This window comes from Melanostigma gelatinosum (genome assembly GCF_949748355.1).
Source record: "Melanostigma gelatinosum genome assembly, chromosome: 1".
In the NCBI taxonomy this organism is placed as follows: Eukaryota; Metazoa; Chordata; class Actinopteri; order Perciformes; family Zoarcidae; genus Melanostigma; species Melanostigma gelatinosum.
In genome coordinates, this window is record NC_136634.1 from 22,930,968 (window position 1) to 22,949,095 (window position 18,128).

General features: G+C 42.8%; 3 protein-coding genes across 4 annotated transcripts; all 3 read right to left on the reverse strand.

Annotated features, from left to right (window-relative positions):
• Positions 1–959: 959 nt before the first annotated feature.
• On the reverse strand, positions 960–3,329 carry LOC306788666 (uncharacterized protein). The gene is made up of 5 exons (XM_079284268.1): positions 3,279–3,329; positions 3,012–3,107; positions 2,583–2,671; positions 2,372–2,414; positions 960–1,332 (listed from the first exon to the last, which is right to left on the reverse strand). Exons 1-5 carry the CDS (start codon positions 3,282–3,284, stop codon positions 1,054–1,056), a joined length of 513 nt encoding a protein of 170 aa, XP_079140394.1. The 5' UTR covers positions 3,285–3,329; the 3' UTR covers positions 960–1,053.
• A 747-nt stretch (positions 3,330–4,076) lies between these two features.
• LOC306781979 (adenylosuccinate synthetase isozyme 1 C) lies at positions 4,077–10,093 on the reverse strand. Of its 2 annotated transcripts, none has more exons than XM_079275113.1 (13): positions 9,887–10,093; positions 8,874–8,976; positions 8,733–8,795; positions 8,585–8,635; positions 8,401–8,467; positions 8,199–8,306; positions 8,031–8,112; positions 7,820–7,946; positions 7,577–7,731; positions 6,849–6,973; positions 6,588–6,685; positions 6,342–6,491; positions 4,077–5,337 (listed from the first exon to the last, which is right to left on the reverse strand). In XM_079275113.1, exons 1-13 carry the CDS (start codon positions 10,073–10,075, stop codon positions 5,330–5,332), a joined length of 1,326 nt encoding a protein of 441 aa, XP_079131239.1. In that variant the 5' UTR covers positions 10,076–10,093; the 3' UTR covers positions 4,077–5,329. The 2 variants fall into 2 exon arrangements, with proteins under 2 accessions (XP_079131239.1, XP_079131238.1); XM_079275112.1 differs by lacking the exon at positions 4,077–5,337 and adding an exon at positions 5,936–6,093.
• Positions 10,094–10,338: 245 nt separating this feature from the next.
• LOC306776711 (inverted formin-2-like) lies at positions 10,339–17,875 on the reverse strand (the record flags this gene model as incomplete). Its single annotated transcript, XM_079267508.1, is given in 18 exon segments — positions 10,339–11,122; positions 11,505–11,607; positions 11,862–12,026; positions 12,121–12,241; positions 12,357–12,427; positions 12,536–12,643; positions 12,731–12,801; positions 12,926–13,026; positions 13,143–13,228; positions 13,332–13,434; positions 13,511–13,572; positions 13,680–13,825; positions 14,182–14,784; positions 15,014–15,146; positions 15,353–15,493; positions 16,309–16,500; positions 16,729–16,844; positions 17,479–17,875. Coding segments are annotated over 18 exon segments (3,018 nt in total). The 3' UTR covers positions 10,339–10,823.
• Between the last annotated feature and the right edge of the window lie 253 nt (positions 17,876–18,128).

An 18,128-nucleotide genomic window follows, 5' to 3' on the forward strand; every position in this document is an offset into this window, starting at 1 on the left:
ACCGTTGTGTGGTACCTGCCACTACTTTTCGCGACAGTTTTCACTGTTTGCGACTGGTACCACTAGCATCTTGTGGCAGCTGCCAGCATTTCGGAGCGGATTCCGCCGTAGTTTAGCCTTTATTTTTTCGTTATTTGACATTATATGACAATACATTAAGGTCATTGAAGGCATGACTGTTGGTAGTTGTAATTAGTTTATAAAAAAAAGTCCGAATTATCATGGTATGGCCACTCGTTTTTGTCAACAAGCTAATTGCGGGCTAACTTCACTTGAAACCTGTTACCCATGGCAACGATAAACACTTTCACGCTGCAGACTAAAGGAATGCAAATTATAAATATGGATGGATATGCAATGTACTGTTTAGAGTGATAGCAATCCATATAACATGTTGACTTGGATATATATACGCAGTATATAGATATATATACAGTATGCAACAAGTTGTTGCGACAGTTAACACCGTTGTGTGGTACCTGCCACTACTTTTCGCGACAGTTTTCACTGTTTGCGACTGGTACCACTAGCATCTTGTGGCAGCTGCCAGTGTTTCGGAGCGGATTCCGCCGTAGTTTAGCCTTTATTTGTCGTTATTTGACATTATGTGACAATACATTAAGGTCATTGAAGGCATGACTGTTGGTAGTTGTAATTAGTTTATTAAAAAAAGGCCGAATTATCATGGTATGGCCACTCGTTTTTGTCAACAAGCTAATTGCGGGCTAACTTCACTTGAAACCTGTTACCCATGGCAACGATAAACACTTTCACGCTACAGACTAAAGGAATGCAAATTATAAATATGGATGGATATGCAACGTACTGTTTAGAGTGATAGCAATCCATATAACGTGTGGGTTGTCACAAGTTTTGGGAAAGGTGACACGGCTGTTTGGTCGATGGTTTATTTTTAAAAAAATGTATTGAACAAACAATAACAATTTGAGGTATTGTCAATAATAACACAACAAAATACAGACATTTAAACGAACATACATTGACAGTGACAGATTAGTGAGTTACAATACTTGTAAAGCACATGTAGACTAACTATTTCTCCTCAAACCTCGAAAACACTTTCAAATTGTTTTCATCAATAAGGTCTGTGCAGAATTTGTTATAGTCCTTCTGTTTGTCAAAAACAAAAGTGAAAAGCTCTGCTGGAGACTCTTCACTCGGGTCATCTTCACAGTTGTGCAGCTCCTGGAGGGCTTCCTGTTGTTCCTTTTCATCCATGGAAAGGACAGCGGGAACTTTAAACCCTCCATCAAATTGTGTCTTGAGACACCAGTCAGCTGCAGCCAGGCTGTCTCTCAGAAGAACATTTACCTGCAGTAAAGAATAAAGTGTACTCAAAGTATTTATTGTATATTGGTGTTGTAACCAACTAATACTTCAAACTTGTACAGCATTTACAGTACCTAATTAACAAATAGATGTTTTGTAACAACAAATGTTGTCTTTGTCAACATATGTGTCATTCAACATCTAAAAGTCAAATCTCTATTTAGAGAAATAAGCAACAAAGAACAAACAGTAATGCTGGATGGGTTCCATCGAGAGCCTTTCAAATTGAATGGCAGTATATAATAAGATTTACCTGTATTTATTTATGTAAATTAATGCTGACAATAAATAGTTGCAAACCAATTCTAGCCAGAGCTTAATCCATGCACATAATTAAGCACCAATCTTATTAGATATCCTGTGAGTTCACAAAAGCTGCTTAATTTAAGTAGTGAAGTGATTCTATATCGGGCGACTGTGGCTAAGGGGATAGCAGGGCCGTCTTTCAATCAGAGGGTCGGCGGTTCAATCTCTGGCTCTGGTTCTGCTAGTCGCATGTCAATGTGTCCTTGAGCAAGACACTTAACCCCAAAATTGCTGTAATGACTGTAATGTAATATATTGTCTTATGATCATGCAACAGACAATACCTTCATGATGGATCTTATGTGAAAGGCTAAATGACATTCATTTATATTTACAGTTTTAGTATTTCATGCTAATCCATTTTTTTTATTGTTTATCAGGCAGCCCAAAATCTATTATTTCTTATTTTTGGATTCTACTTCATTCATCTAATCGGTTTATATTCAGCTTAATTGTTATTCCTGTACATGCATGCAATACATAATATGAAGTTCTGATGTTTGTGAATGTGCTGCATGGTTTCCGCCATCAGGTGTCGCCCTTGAGCACATGAATCCGTTAAAAGTTATTTCAGCAAAAAATAGAATTTGTCTTGTGGATTACGGTAAATCAAATATACTCTGCTTTGTTGTTTAATGCAGAAATAAAGCCACTGTAAATCAAACTACGCACCAGCATCTGTGTCTCTGACTGCAAAGATTTTAACATTTCTTACCTCTTCTGTGCTTTCTCTGTCACTTGTTGACAACTCTGGAGCACTGAAAAAAAATATATTATCTGTAAATGAACCACTGCCACATTCAGTCATTACAGTTATGTCAACTTCACATGCAAAACCACTCTTAGCCAGGATTAGCATAATGGATTTCGTGATGTTACACATATGCATGCTCACCCACAATTCAAACACAAGTCATGTGGTCTACCTTTTCTCTTTATATGTGTTCTCCAGCAGCACAGACTCTGCCTGGTATCTGCACATGTTGCTGGTCTTTTGCAACCACTGAATCACAACCTACAAAAATGTATCGATAATAATAATTATAAAGTATGTTAAATCAATTTGACAGTTTTTACCAAATGTTAATTGTCAGTCATTACATACATACATTTATATTTCATTTAAATTGATACTTACCTGTACCAGGTTACCCAGTTAAGTTAGCACATTGATACTAAGTTATTCTTCCAGTTGTAGTTTTGGTTTATATTCTCCAAATGGTGTTCTCAAATGTCTATTGACACTTGTATCTCTCGGAGGCCTATGCCATTAATAACTCACTAATTTTCTGCTGTAAACGTAATTCTTAAACTACCGGTAATTGTTAATTTCGTACACATCCTCAATAGCTCACCTCTGGCAAAATGACCTCTGTGATGAATAGCTGCTTCTCAGCTACAGTTCCAGGCACTGACAGTAGTCTTTCCAGACGTTGGATAATCTGTTCTGTCTGGGAAAACAAGTAAATAAGAAACAAATAAAACACTTTTTGTATACCATCCTGAAAGAGGAGAACAAGAAAATGTCACGGTAACATTTCTCTATCAATCTAGTCCTACCTTTTCCCCTCCTCTGCCTAAAATGCTGTGTGTACAAATAAGACAAAAACAGCACACTCTACCTTCATGTCACTGAATAAAGTGAAATGTTCACTGTGATATTTTCGCAGGGCTGCATCCAATCCTCTGTTTCCACAGATACATTCTGTTGGAGAGAAAATGCCCACTCTGCAGATTTCTTTCCAAGTCCTGAAATATAAGATGTATATGTAGTTGTAGATTCAGTGTTATGTATAATTAGTGAATACCATTTTTATGAGAATGGGTGCTAGGTCAAAATTGGTCATGGAAAGAGTAAGTAGTTTGTACCCTACATGTCACAAATTCATGCTAATGCATCTCAGCAACTATAGCGGAGCAACAATAAGTCATTTTTATATTGGCCCAAGTCTACTTCATGATAGAAAAATAAAAATTTGGTTTATAAGCAATTAGAAGCTATATTGCAGTCACCAATGACAAACGTCTTATCAAACAGTTGTATATCGCTGAGAGCACTGCCCATCTTTGCTGTCTTGTCCTTGTTTTTAGTTTTTATATTTTTCTTGTTTATTTGGAATTTCTGTGTATATGTGGATAGCAACGAAAAACCGGAGTCAAATTCCTTGTATTGGTATGCATACATGGCCAATAAAGATGATATTATAATAAATATTTATTTTCTCAGCTTGGCAACATAATATAGCTGGTGTATTTCGCGTGTTGATGGTAAATCTGCATTGTGTTCTGGTATTGTTGTAATAAAGAGGCAGCAGGCATTACTGGGTCTTTTGTAATGATCTGTGGCGATAAATATAAATGCACAAAGCACCAACTGTGTGTGTGTGTGTGTGTGACAAACTTAGCTCAACCCTTGTCAGTTAGAAAATACTTGTTTATTTGGAAATCTTAATATGATATAATCAAATAGCTAATCTGACACAAAAAGATCAATTGTGAAGGCTATACCACATGCATCACATTAAAATACTTACGTACGACCAAACCATGAATAGTCAAACATAATGAATATTAGATTTGGTTGGAGTATGAATAAGTTAAATTTGACAGTGAGACAATGATATTTGATTCGATATAGATATTCAACAACCAGAAAATTACAGTTTGAATTCACATGATTTAGATGCACTAAATTTAGGCAACATAATCAGGCAGTGATAGTGTCATTATGGCAATTACACCAGCAGACTACACTGGGTTGAATGACGGCTATGCTAACGAATTTCATTGCACAATGGATTTATAAATTCTGAAAAATATATTTTCAAAAAGAAACGAGAGGAAAACATCTGTGGTGATAGATAAAACATAATATGTTCGCTGCATTAGTTTACTCCTGACAGAAGCGCTCACTTAATGGTAAACTCCCTCTTGTGGCCAAATGGATTAATGACGCTGGTCTTCAATATGTACTATCCCTGGGTGCAGACAACTACATGACACCACATGCTCCCCGGGCGCTTCTCAGCTGCCCACTGCTCCCAATAAGCTAGGGATGGGTTAAATGCAGAGGACAAATTTCGTATATGTGTAAATGTGTATGACAATGAACTTAAACTTAACATATATGTTGGGGTGGCTTCTTTCCATTAACTTTGAACTTCTTGTCCTAACATATACATTTCATCGAATTTTGAATAACATTGTAGAATATAACTGAATGGATGCCTTGCTAAAAATATTGATAAAGAACATCAAGAATAGTCAATGACACCTTGCAAATGAATGCAAAAATCATATTACATGATGGAAATTATACTTTTAGGGAGAACAACATTGACGACTGCTAACATCCTTAAACTATGCACCTTGGTATTTCACTAGATGCCACAGTGGCAGTTGCCAAAACATCTTCTGAATCTCCTCTGCAGTGATGGCAGCTGCCACAAACAGTGGCCATTCAGTGACAGTGGCCACAAATACCTGCCACAGACCTGTTTGTGGCAGCGGTCAACGGAAAGGAAGTGGCAGTAGCGGGTCATTTGTAGGTCATCTAAACTGGATATAGATGTTTGGGGTCTATATCTGTGATTGGTCATCTGTGGTTTACAATAGCTGGAATGATGTAGATCAAGCTTCATGTGATCAGGTTCTTCTTACTGCCTCCCCCAAACTACTGTCCTGTTGAGACAGACAGGACAAACAGAGAAAAAAAGTTGTACACAAATTGTGTTAATATATCCATATATATAGATACATACATACATACATACATACATACATACACATACTGTATATATATATCCAAGTCAATAGGTTATATGGATTGCTATCACTCTAAACAGTACGTTGCATATCCATCCATATTTATAATTTGCATTCCTTTAGTCTGCAGCGTGAAAGTGTTTATCGTTGCCATGGGTAACAGGTTTCAAGTGAAGTTAGCCCGCAATTAGCTTGTTGACAAAAACGAGTGGCCATACCATGATAATTCGGACTTTTTTTAATAAACTAATTACAACTACCAACAGTCATGCCTTCAATGACCTTAATGTATTGTCATATAATGTCAAATAACGAAAAAATAAAGGCTAAACTACGGCGGAATCCGCTCCGAAATGCTGGCAGCTGCCACAAGATGCTAGTGGCAGCTGTCACATACAGTGGCAATCACTTCCTGTTGCAGGCTCAGCTGCCACGGAAAGTCGTGGCAGCTGAGCTTGCAACCGGAAGTGCCTGTACTAGCTGCCGCTGCCACGATTTGAGCTTGCCCTTTCTCAGGTAACATGTTTCGTTTATTAACCAATGAGGAGAAAATCTGTTTAGATAATGCAAAGATGCCACATCCTCTGTGCTCCTGTCAAGGGGAGCTAAAGGTTTCCCTTTAGAACATCTGGATCATGCACTCCCTGGACTTTCCAACACCAACCCACTTGACTAAAAGAGACGGAGAAACAGAGAGACAGATTAGAAAAGTTGACTAAACTGGAGAAGTCATAACAAACCATATTGCTATTTTTGATAAGTGCAACAGTGCCACCTAAAGGATATCATGCAGTTTCTGTATTTCTTCTATATTTTGATGTGGAGGCCTTCATGGGAAGTTGCTCTATTTTCTATTTGTTTGTGTGCTCTGCAAAGTAAAACTTGAAATATGTAAGTTTGTTATTTTGTGTCAAACGTACTGGGAACTCCAATGTGGTTCTCAATGAAGTGGATGTAGTTTTGTGCCTTGGCTGGGAGGTCGTTCCACTTCCTGGCTGCAGACGTGTCCGTCTTCCAACCGGGGAAGGTCTCGTACTCAACCTCCACTTTGTGCAAAACGTCCATGTTGGCTGTTATTGAAAGCAATACATGATTACCAATCTTTAAATGAAAGCAGAATGGGTTTATGATATTTATTCTACATATGGTTTCTTCTGTTAAATGACCTGGGAAATGGGGAATTCTTTTTCCATTGACTTTGTAGGCGACTCCGACTTTAATTTCATCCACCACGTCCAGAATGTCAAGTTTTGTCAAAGCGATGCTGTTGGACGGGTAACATGTCATCGGAGAACTGTTTAACGTGTGCCGTTAGTCATTCGTATAATGTGATTTTACGACGGTGCAGAAAAAAATGATGGCTTCCTTCATTATTGAAATGATCACGAAACACCTGATGATTTGCTTCAACTGTTCCAGCCACTCACCCGGTGAATCCATTAATCATATGAGCGTATCTCACGATGACAAGATCCAACCATCCGCAACGCCGCTTCCTTCCAGTGGTTACACCCACCTCACGACCCCTCGTCTGCAGCAGCTCTCCTATTGCCTACGGTAAACAAGGGGAACAACAGCCTTATTTGTTACTTTATTATTCATGAACTGAAATGATGTTAGGCATTCCATAATTCTACAGAAACCTAAAAATGTGCAATCACTACACGAGTTACAAACACAGCTGAGTACAATAAAACACCATATGGACTGGGGGGGAGGGGGGGGGGGGATTAAGTTTAGTTTTTTTTTTAAGTATGTATTTTCAGCTCCCGTGACAGGTAACACAACCCAGCTCACACAATATCCTGAACCCGGACTCTGGCCCTAAATTTATCCCTGTGAACATGTGACCTGCATAAGAGGTAGAGCGTTTGAACCCGTGTCTCACAAAAGTTGACAGCTGCTCTCAGCCAGAGAGCTTCACCCCCCCCCCTCCTCCTCCTCCTCCTCCTCCTCCTCCTCCACCAGCCCCGCTGCCTGTGTGTCAGCCCCACATGATCACATTCAAACTGTACGTGTCAACCTCAATATCAGTGAGTTACATTACATGTCATGTGTCTCTTCTTCAGACAAATACGAAGGCCGTGAAAGCAAGCAGCGTGTGACAAGGTGCCAGTAATCTCACAGATTTCCTTCGATAACGTCAAGGTCTTACGTTGAGTTGTTCTGTGGGGAAGGCTCCGATTCCCACTCTGGTAGTGTAGGCCTTTGATACTCCAAAAACATCGCCGATATTCAGCGGAGGGATGCCAAGACCGGTGCACGCCCCGCCCACAGTGCAGTTTGATGATGTCACAAAAGGGTATGTGCCTTTCGAGAAAAAATGTATTGGGTTATGACTGCCTCCCAGATCAACAAAAAAAAAACACATATGCATTCATATTGTAAATCAAAATACCAAAGTCAATGTCAAGGAGAGCAGCATTGGCCCCTTCCACCAAAATCTTCTTTGGAGATCCATGAAGAGCTTCGTACATGTAATAGACCCCGTCTCTCACCATCGGTCGCAATCTCTCACAGTATTCCTGCACAAAACAAGGAAAACAAAAACATGATCAGTTGATGTTGGGATTGACCCTAAGTCATCACTTTCGCAACAGTCGGTTTACCTTGAGTTTTTTCAATTGGTCCTCAACGTCAACGGTTAAGGTTGGGTACATGGCCTGATACTGGCGGACAAGATTCTTGAATCTGAAAGAAAAGGAAATCGCGAATCATGCCGCAACTGTTCAGCGCAGCATTAGTCTTGATGTTTGGCATATTAATACGGTCCCTACCTCATAGAGAAGTCCTTAAAGTCACCCAGGAGGTCGCATACACGCAGGCCGGTGCGAGCTGCTTTGCTGGAGTATGCGGGTCCGATGCCTTTCTTGGTTGTTCCAATGCTGAAACACAAGCCAAAGAGAGGGACGTAAAACAAGTAGATTTGTGCTGACTGTAGTGTAAAATACTAGCAGGTCTGTCCTCCGCTATCCTTACTTCTTTCCTTCTTGTGCTTGCCTCTCAGTCTCCTGTAAACCATCGACTACCTGGTGGAAATCAAACACTGCGGAGAGACAGCAAACAAAACCTTAAAAATGGATCGATTGATTGATGATTTATTCAGGCTGTACTTGTTTAAATAAAGTAAACCACTCTAAGCAATATCATACAATGTACATACCAAGGTGAGCTCTGTCTGAGACAATGAGTCTCTTCTCCCAGCCTTTCAGACCTGGTTAAAGAATAGAAAGGACATCTATGTGAGTATACACAAATCCTAATTTACACTTGTGCATTATGTGTAAAGGGCATTCTTTCTCTTCAAATACCTTTCTTTTCATTTTTATCGCCTTCTTCAAACAGGCCAGGTAGATGTATGACCACTCCATTGCCTACAAGAGCAGAGGAAGAGGAATATGTAATATTCTTAACCATGCTGTCTCAACACAGATGAATATTTAAGCCATTACCGATGAGGGAGATGCTCTTGGAGTTGATGATTCCACTGGGGAGAAGGTGGAAGTCATACTCCTTGCCGTCCACTACCACCGTGTGTCCTGCATTGTTGCCCCCCTGTAAATCCAAGCAGGGCACATATTGTGATGTGATAGTTCACACTGTCTTGTTTTAATGACGATATGATCAAATACAGTATGACGGTAACACCCAAGACCACCCAAAAAAACATCCAGCCACATGCACACGTCTCATTATAGTTTCGAGAGAAGGTGATAATTCACTGAGCTTCTCAAGCACCTATTTGAACAGACTTGGCTGGTGCTGGTGGATCCACTCTGTCCGGCCTGGCTAAGTCCTGGCCTTCTCACATATCAAGCCTCCCTGAGAATGTGACCTCTCTCTAGCCCGGTGTGTGGGGCTCTCAAGCCTCCAGAACACAGGGTGCTAGTCCTGTCAGCGGAGAGAGTACAAAACAGCAACTGTTGGCAGTTTTCACTGTGTGACTCCGTTGCTGGAGTGACCTCTGATATCTGACCAGAGGGTTATGTGTCCTGCGTGAGTGAATAGCAACTGACCTATGTGGAGTTTTTTTATTAATTCAATGCATCTCAAATTCAACATCTGTGTGATCAGCTGAATGAGTCAGGTTTAGAGGTGAACGCAAGAATTAAGCGAATAGTCAGGTTAGCAGATTGTACTTGCCTGTTCCTAAAATGATCAGTAAAGATATTTGGAGTCTGTAAAATGATTTGAAATTTGTTTAACGGCCACAATTCTCCCATTCCATCACTTAAACCCTGTGCAGTTATGAAACCACAGTGCATTCGCGACACGGTTAACTGCAATGGACAAAAAAGCTCAAACAAAAGTGTTTTCACTGTGAGCACCTGTTGCGTTTTAACAGGCTGCACAGTTTGTGCCAGATTTCATCATTAAGTCGGAGAAAAAAACCCGGCATTCAGCAATATTAGCAAGACACGGCCCTGTGAATGCTCGTCTGAAATCACGAATCCAAAACATCTACCTGACATCTGCAGACAACGTCAGCGTCAGTCGCCAACAAATCGACAACTTTCCCTTTGCCCTCGTCTCCCCATTGCGCGCCGAGCACCACCGCCACTTTGTTCCCAATGTCGTTGCGCGATCGCTTCTGTCCGGTCGCGGAGGGTTGAGTGATGCTTTTGTGGTCTTTCGCAGACCAGGTGAGCGACATGATTGCGGTGGCTTGAGCCTGCCGGTCTCAAGAAGACTAAGCCGTCTCCGAGAGTGGCATTGCCATATCTGTAACTTCATAGCCGATGATGTCAGAGCCAGACGCACAAGTGCGTAGCTGTGTTCGGGCAACTTGTCTCCAGGGCTGTTAGAGAAACTAGAAAATAGCCTCACTGGGATGATTGATGTTATATTCACCACGTCAAAGCCCTTGGTATTGTATGCAGCCTGCATAATAAAGCTTTTCAAATGCGTTTGCCACATTACCACCATCTGCGTGAGTCGGTTGCTTAAAAAACAGACAGCAGAACACTAAATTCACTTTTATTAAAATATTTTTAACATTAAAAGTTAAAATCCATTAAATTATGTTCTTATATTGCCCTGTTACAGACAATCAGGGTAATATATAAAGAAATAAACAGCAGTTTTGTTTTGACTGCTTCTCTTGTTCAACAGTCTCTGCTAAACGGCTTATTTTAGTGCTAGTTTCACCTTTCCCATCTCCCATTAAAGTGCCTTCACTGCTCCGTGTCACATTGTCCGTATTAGGTGAAGGACTTTCCTTGATCTGAACATTAACGCTAATGTCCGCTGGCTCCTCAGATACCACGCTGGAAGTGCCATCGAACACAGCTAGGCAGTCGAAATCTGAGAGGGAAGATGAGCTGAGGACGCTCGTCTCAGTTGAATCCAATGAAAAGTCATTTGTGGGGAGGCATGGCTGACGGTCCGCTTTAATCTGAGGCTCAGGTTGTGTCGTTTCTGGTGAAGATACTAGAGGCTTCTCTGGGTGTCGTCCCTCCTGCAGCGAAGCAGGTTTTTCCAGGGGTGCCTGCATCGTCGTCGTGGCTGGCACTCCTGGGAGTGACTTGGGAGGTAGAGCTGGTCCGTCCTGCACTGCTCTCTGCGGTGCGTCTTCTGATGGGCTGATGAAGCCGTTCGTTTCTCCTGTGCTGGCCTGCTGGTGACCCTCTGTCTGCGGTGTGGTGGGAGATGAACCGGCTGCTAAGTCTCTGGCTTCTTCGTTTGCAGACTTGACTTGATCCTGAGGGTGAGAAGTAGGTAGTGTTGATGGTAAGACCATTATTATCTTTGAAACGGATTGATATTTTACAGCGAGCCAAGCTGCATTAAAAGGAAAATGCTCTCTATGCAAATATAGCTTCTCAAAGCAACCAAGCGATGGCGCTAGCTTAAGGTGGCAGTGGTGTTTATGCACAAATAAAATAGATAAAGCAGCAAAGCTGTGTTGCAGTTAAGTGGCTCAGGAGTAGAGGAACTGCGGCTGGAGGCCACAGTTTCTTGTCCTTACCAGATGGTAACAGAGAGGTAAAAAGAGGGCTTTAAAACACACGCCATTCAAATGACATCTTTGTTCAGAATTTCTAGGGCACAGTAAACAAAAAGGAGGGCTTTTCACAACTTACTTATTTTTCCGTTCTCTCCCTTCTGTCTCTTGGACTCTTCCTCTGCCAGATGCCTCTTCCTCTTCTCAGCCTTGGCTGCCAGCTCTCTTCTAGTTTTGTTTTCCTATTATCATAAAAGTAAAGATGTCACAGGCAAGTACAAAATGTACGTGCCGATTTGTTTTTGTATCACTTCGGAAGAGCTATAGCAACATTTTCCTGTTTTTCCACAGTACCCATGTTCATTTGAAAATACACACGTTCTGAAGTTGTAGGTTTAAAACTAGACAACATAAAGACGGTTATTATACGACTTTCCCTGCGATTGTGCAGTCGTAGTATTTTATACACCAACGTAAACAAAGTATCCTCCCCGACCTTCAGTGCTTTGATGAAAAATCCTCGGAAGGTCCTGATGGTTCCGAAGAGTTCCTCAAGCGACAGCTGATTGACATCTTCACACAAGTAAACAGCCAGCTCACTCTTCTTCTCCTCTACTGCAGTGAGCCTTTCACCTACAGCCTGACATGCCACCAGATTTTCCTGCAGCAGAGAAAGTGGAGGGATTCGGATTATTATTAATTGAGTAATCACACATTGGCTCCATTTGTGGGCAAAGCAGAGACTATCGCGTTACCTCAAGCACTTTTTCATATTGCGCCTTCACGTCTTCGACAGAGCCGGAGACCTTCTTGGCCGCCTCATTCAGTCGTTTTAGTAAGGCACTGACTTCCGACTGAACAGAGTCCACATTAACTCTGAGGACAAAGTGTAAAACTATTTCTTGTAAGATTGTTACAATTCCACAGAGAAGCAATTAAAAAAAAAGAAACGAAAAACATGAGCAAAAGTAGAAGTGAAAGGCTTCTATACCCTGCTGCTTTTTCACAGATCTCGAGATCATCTGGCAGCGCCAACAGCTCTGGGTGGTTCGCGTCGGCTTCCTTTGCAAAACAAGTCACGCAGTGGGTTGTTAAGTAATTAAACAGGTTCATAACAGAGAGAGGGGGAAAACAAATAAAGTTTTGGCTGCTGTGAGCCACTTTGTTTACCTCCAGCATGTGATGAAGCAGCGTGATGCGGCTCTTGTTGGCCTTGGTCTCTGTGAGCTTCAGCAGAGAGCTGATCTTGAAACCCTCGGCGTTGCCTGTGTGACTTCCCTAGAAGTAGACCGCTGATTAAAAATGCAAGCTCTGTCTAAATGTCAGCGTACAGCAAAATATACATGAGATAGAAGAGGTTCTTACATAGTTGAGAAAATTCCCAACGTCAAGGATGAGCCTGCAGAAAATGGGCATGAGCGTGCTCGCCCTGAGAGCTGAGAGATTTGTTACATGGCGTTAATTTGAGATGTATATACATATAGATAGATAGATATATTGTAGAGAAAGAATGACAACTGCATGCATACGAATATAGCTGAAAGCCTAGGGCTTCCTTACACTGGCAGGCCTCCTCCACCAGCTTGACTTTAGGTTTGATCATATCCAACACTGATGAAGTCTCCTCGCACAGCAACATGCAGTCAATTCTCAGCTGATAACTGGAGAAACAAGCCAGAAAGCAAAGTAAATAAGAAGGCCAGTGTGAGCGTATAAAATACGCAGCAAGCACATACTGTGAAAAACAGAATTAGATTAAAAAAAATAAAAATATTACCATGGCACAGTGAGAAGGGAGGTGTAGAAGCGGTCAACATTTGCCAACTTTTCTTTCTCTCCTTGGAAGGACTTCAAATTTTCAATCTACATGAAAGCACCAGACAGTGACTCAGACATTCGCCATTTCAAAGTGTGCCCTTAATGATAGATACATCGGCAAAGAAATCTCTCGAGAACAGTTACAAACCTCATGCTTCTCTGGTAGGAGCTTAATGAGCTGCTTCAGCGCCTCTACATCCAACCTCGTACGGTCCCCAGTCTGAATCATGGCCACAAAGTCCTCATTTTTGCTGGAAAGAGAAAAAAAACTTGGAAAAAACATATAAAAAGAAAAAAAATAAATCTAAATAATTTGCGACTTCTTACCATTTTAACTGCTTCAGGAATATGTTCAAATTCAAGTTTTTCTTTGGATCAATGAATGTTATCTATAGAATAAAAAGAGACATACTGATGACTCAGCTTTGATAATCAGATGCCTTTGTTCAGAGTACTACAGCGCTGAGGAGCAGCGCCGAGTGTTGACCAAGCACACCTCTTTAGGCGCCTTCTTGACAGGAGCAGCTGCCCCCTTGTCTTTGTCCTCGGTCACCGGGAAACTGAACAGCTGCTCGATGCTGCCGTAGTCCGGCTCCCGAGGAGGAGGCTCCGTCTGAACCGAGGACCACATGGATTGACCATCTGTGTGAGTGCAGGAAGAGAGGAACCCGTCATGAGCTCATGTGGCTCCATTTTGTGTCAACATCCTGCCATGGCTGAAATTCATTTTTTACAGTTTTTTCAAAACTCTGGTTAATCCTCCGCAACACCCACCCAAATTTGGAAGACTGGTTCTGGGTATATTAATGTTCCATCCCCATCAACTATTCTCTACACAGAGGCCTTCTGCCAATGTCTCCACTCACATTTCTTGACAGATAGGAGGCAAAAAAGTGATTTAGCATATTGATGATTCTCTTCAAATTAGATTGAGCCAGGGTTGACTGCAGTTATTCAAAAATGACAGATTGCAGTTAAAGAATGATTAATCCACTCACCAGTAACAGTGCGCAGTTTCTGCCAGTTGAGCTTTTTCATCCTCAGGGTGGGGCATCGGCTTGCCTTTGTCGGTGCAGCGTACCCGAGAGCCTGGCTACTCTGAGCCCCAATCATGCCTGGGAGAGGAGGTGGTGGAGCTGGCATGCCAGGTAAGGGAGGTGGTGGCGGTGGTCCACCACCCATCCCCGATAGGGGCGGAGGTGGGGGTGGCATGCCTGGACCGCCGAATAGTGGTGGTGGTGGTGGTATTCCGGGCAAGGGGGGAGGTGGTGGTGGTCCACCAAACCCTCCAGGTAGCGGAGGTGGTGGGGGTGGAGGTGGAGGGGGCGGAGGTGAGCACTGGTTAGAAGGTTGGAGCCTCATCATACCAGGGGGTGGAGGAGGAGGTGGAGGAGGAGGAGGAGGAGGTGGAGGTGGTGGAGGGGAAGCACACTTCTGAGAGGATGTGGTGCTTTTGTCAGACTTCTCTTCATCCTGATGATGCAGATCGGTCTGCACGGCCATATCCACTCTCACAAGCTGCCTGTCATGACAACCTCCACAGCTCTTGACTTTGGAGGACATCAGCCGCTGCATGATAATCTCACCGGACTCCATCTGAGCTGAAGCACAAATCCAAACAAACATCAACCCCATTTCACACTCCTCTCACTAAAACAAAATATTTCAGCCATCCTGTCAACAGCTGCCTCCATTTCATTGCGACGATCGTTTTTCCTGGATAATCACGCCCCTTCACACATGAATCACAGAGCAGGCTTTTAGCTACCCATTAGCTTCTCCGGAGACTTGACCGAAAGTGAAAGTATTGCTGCCTCAGTGCTGACTCACAGTCCTGGGCCAGCAGCGTGGCTCTGTTAGTTATGGCCTCCAGAGCCAGCCAGATATCAGAGCGGCCCGGCTCCAGCGCCAACAACGTCTGCAGGATGGACAGCAGCTGGAGAGAGGCTGGAGAGCTGCTCACCTGCACACAAATATGCACAAATTAAGTGGGTTTGTCACGTTTGCATACCAAAGTCTAATAATGTGTGCCAGCACCACAACAACTTAAAACTGTTCTAATCAGAGAGACGACTTTTCTTTACTATAACAAAACATTCCGTCTCCCATTCATTGGACTATCTTAGTTCTTACAGGTTGATGATGAAGCCAAACAGTGAGCTCTCACACCTTGTTGAAGAGCGTAGTGAAAACTTCCAAGTGATCACTCATGTCAATGCCCCCAGAGACCCGCAGCAGCTCCTCCTCATCTTCAGCCATTGCCTCTTCAAAAGCTTCACACTGAATAATCAAGTCTTCATCCTCCTGCTCCCTGCACACAGGCATATGTCAGTTTTGGGCAAATTGGCAGAAAGTCACAGGTGAGCAACCACACAAGAGGCGTGGCCATAGAAATTTCTTGATTGGTTAAAGGTGGTGGGTGGGGGAGTAGACCATAGGATTTAGGTGGAAACAGTGAAGAAAAGGTTACCCTGAAACTGCACACTCCGGTACAGTAGGTGGCGGTATGCACCAATCAAATTTAAAGAAGAAGAAGAAGAAGAAGGTGGTGGGTGGCAGTTTAATGTTTTTTATATAGCTGCTGCATCTATGACACATTTGTCAAACTATCTTGACGGTGGTGATCTTCAGGCAGATGTAGCTCAGTGCTTACACCTCTTAAAAACTCCTGCTTTCAGTCCAAGGTTAACTCTGTTTTTGTCCAGTATATGCTGGGAGAGACTCCACATAAAAAAAAGAGTAACCCACTACAGAAAAATGGATGGAGGGATGGCTGGATAGGGCGTTTCACTCATAATACAGCATTAAAAATCACATTAGGTCAGTGTGATTTAATCAGTGTAAGAGTGATGACATGTTCTCTGAACTGAAATCGTTGATAGTCACTGTTATTGGTGTAAAATGCATGAATACACAACGCTTTATACATTTGAGGTTTGCTCGGTTCTCAGGCGCTTTGTGAGTGAGAATGAGGCCAATAAACCTATTCTTAGACAGCGCCGGTGACAGACAGACACATCTGTAACAGAGCTCCTGCTGATGGCCCGCTTTCCCCTCTGCATTCACATTCAGCCCAGAGAGGAGACACTGTTGGGACTCATGATGGGACTCTAGACTCCCAATTAATTGTTAAGTAGCAGCTGAATGGAGAACCTACCGATAAACTGCTTTCTCATCTTATCTCTCTGCCTGAGGTCATCTCTCCCGAAGATGAGGACGTTGACGACACTGAGGAGCGTCACCATGTAAGGGACGTTATCTGTGGCCTGCAGCTCATTCATGATCACACTGAAGCGATACTGCTGCGTCTTCACTCCCTGAAGGGGAAATCAAAAGTCAGTGTAAGTCATCAACATCATTGAGGAACAGTGTGAATCCACGGGATCATAATGCTTGTGCACGCAACACACCACTAGAGGGCATCGTTAAGGTACTTCATGAATGAACTTCATCATTTAGAGCGCAGCATCAATCCCACAACAGCTTAACGTTTTTGAGAAAATAAAGATAATAAAGTTAAAACTATGACTTCTACATCTTCTTGCCTTGTAGTGGTCCAGGGCATCCAGTGCCAGCCGATGTCCGTCTGCAGAGAACACGCTGAGGGCAGCGAGTAGCTCAAACACCTGCTTCTTCACCATGGTGTTGGAAGTGTCCAAAGCTGCGGAGCATCGTGATCACACACATCAGTACAGGTCGGGCTCTCATAGTTTCCATCAGTTTCTCTTAAAGCAAAAAGAACCCCCTCTATCTCTGCTCATCCCCCCTTGTGTGCGGACTCAAGCCAAATGCTGTATTTAACAACTCCTCTTGAACTTTGCCCTGTGATGATGTTGTGTTGTACTGCAGATAAACATGTGTTTGTGTGCGTGTGTGTGTGTGTGTGTGTGTATCTGAAGGTGGGGAAATCCAATATTCATGACTTACTGTGATACTACATTTTTAGGAATGTCCTGAAGCAACCCTTACTGAATCATTTCTGTACATAACGCTGAGTACAAGGTCGGAAAATTCAGCTCTGCACAGTGAGTCACGTAGAGTTATGACCTATTTAATTCCAACTTTTACATAATATATAGAAAAAAAAACATTCAGGTCCTTAAACATGGCTTTTTTTGGAATAAACAGGTTGTTTTAAACATCTTGACCAAATGACCCAGTATATATTTTCTGAAGCAGCTAAGCCACCATTTTCCATGTGTAGGCTACTTTGAGACATAATCAAATGAACACTAGATGGAAAGATGAGTGCAGCAGATGTGATGATTTTTCCCAAAATAAAGGGTATGGTCAACCTTGGGAGAGCTTCCGAATGTATCCCTCGTTCTCTATAATGAAGTGGATCCCTGCAGAGGAGTTCATGACTGCCCTGACGCAGCTGACACAGGTGAGCTGCAGAAGGGCGTCGGCAATGCGAGAGCATCCCCGCCCCGAAAGCCGGTCCAGGGCCTCCAGGAGGAGATCCAGCCCACTCAGCTCCAGGAACTGGACCATCCACGGCTGGTCGCTGCCCTCCAGGCGACGCTTCAGCCCCGAGTAGTTGACCACAGTGGGGATTTGCAGCAGTCTGATGCACAGCTCTGGGTCAGCACTCTCCATGTTGGCCTCCAGCTGGGTATCTGAGTCCTGCGAGGAGCCGAGGTGACCCCTGACAGCCGCCCACTTCTTTTTCCCATCTGATTTCCCTGACATGTTGGCTGTGGAGGACAGAAGGGAAAACAATCACAGTTTTTTTTTTCAATGTGTGCAGATGACAAGAGACAATTTTCAGCTATAATTTTTCAGAAAAGAATTCAGCTTGTTTTTGGACTGCGGATGCCGTCTGTTTGCAACGATATCGGAGGATGTTGTCCAACAGTGTTGTCATTGCTATCCAGGCGGAAGCAGGCCAAAATAAGGCCGTCGCAGAAAGGAAAGCAGAATAGGAAACGATAACGCCGCACTT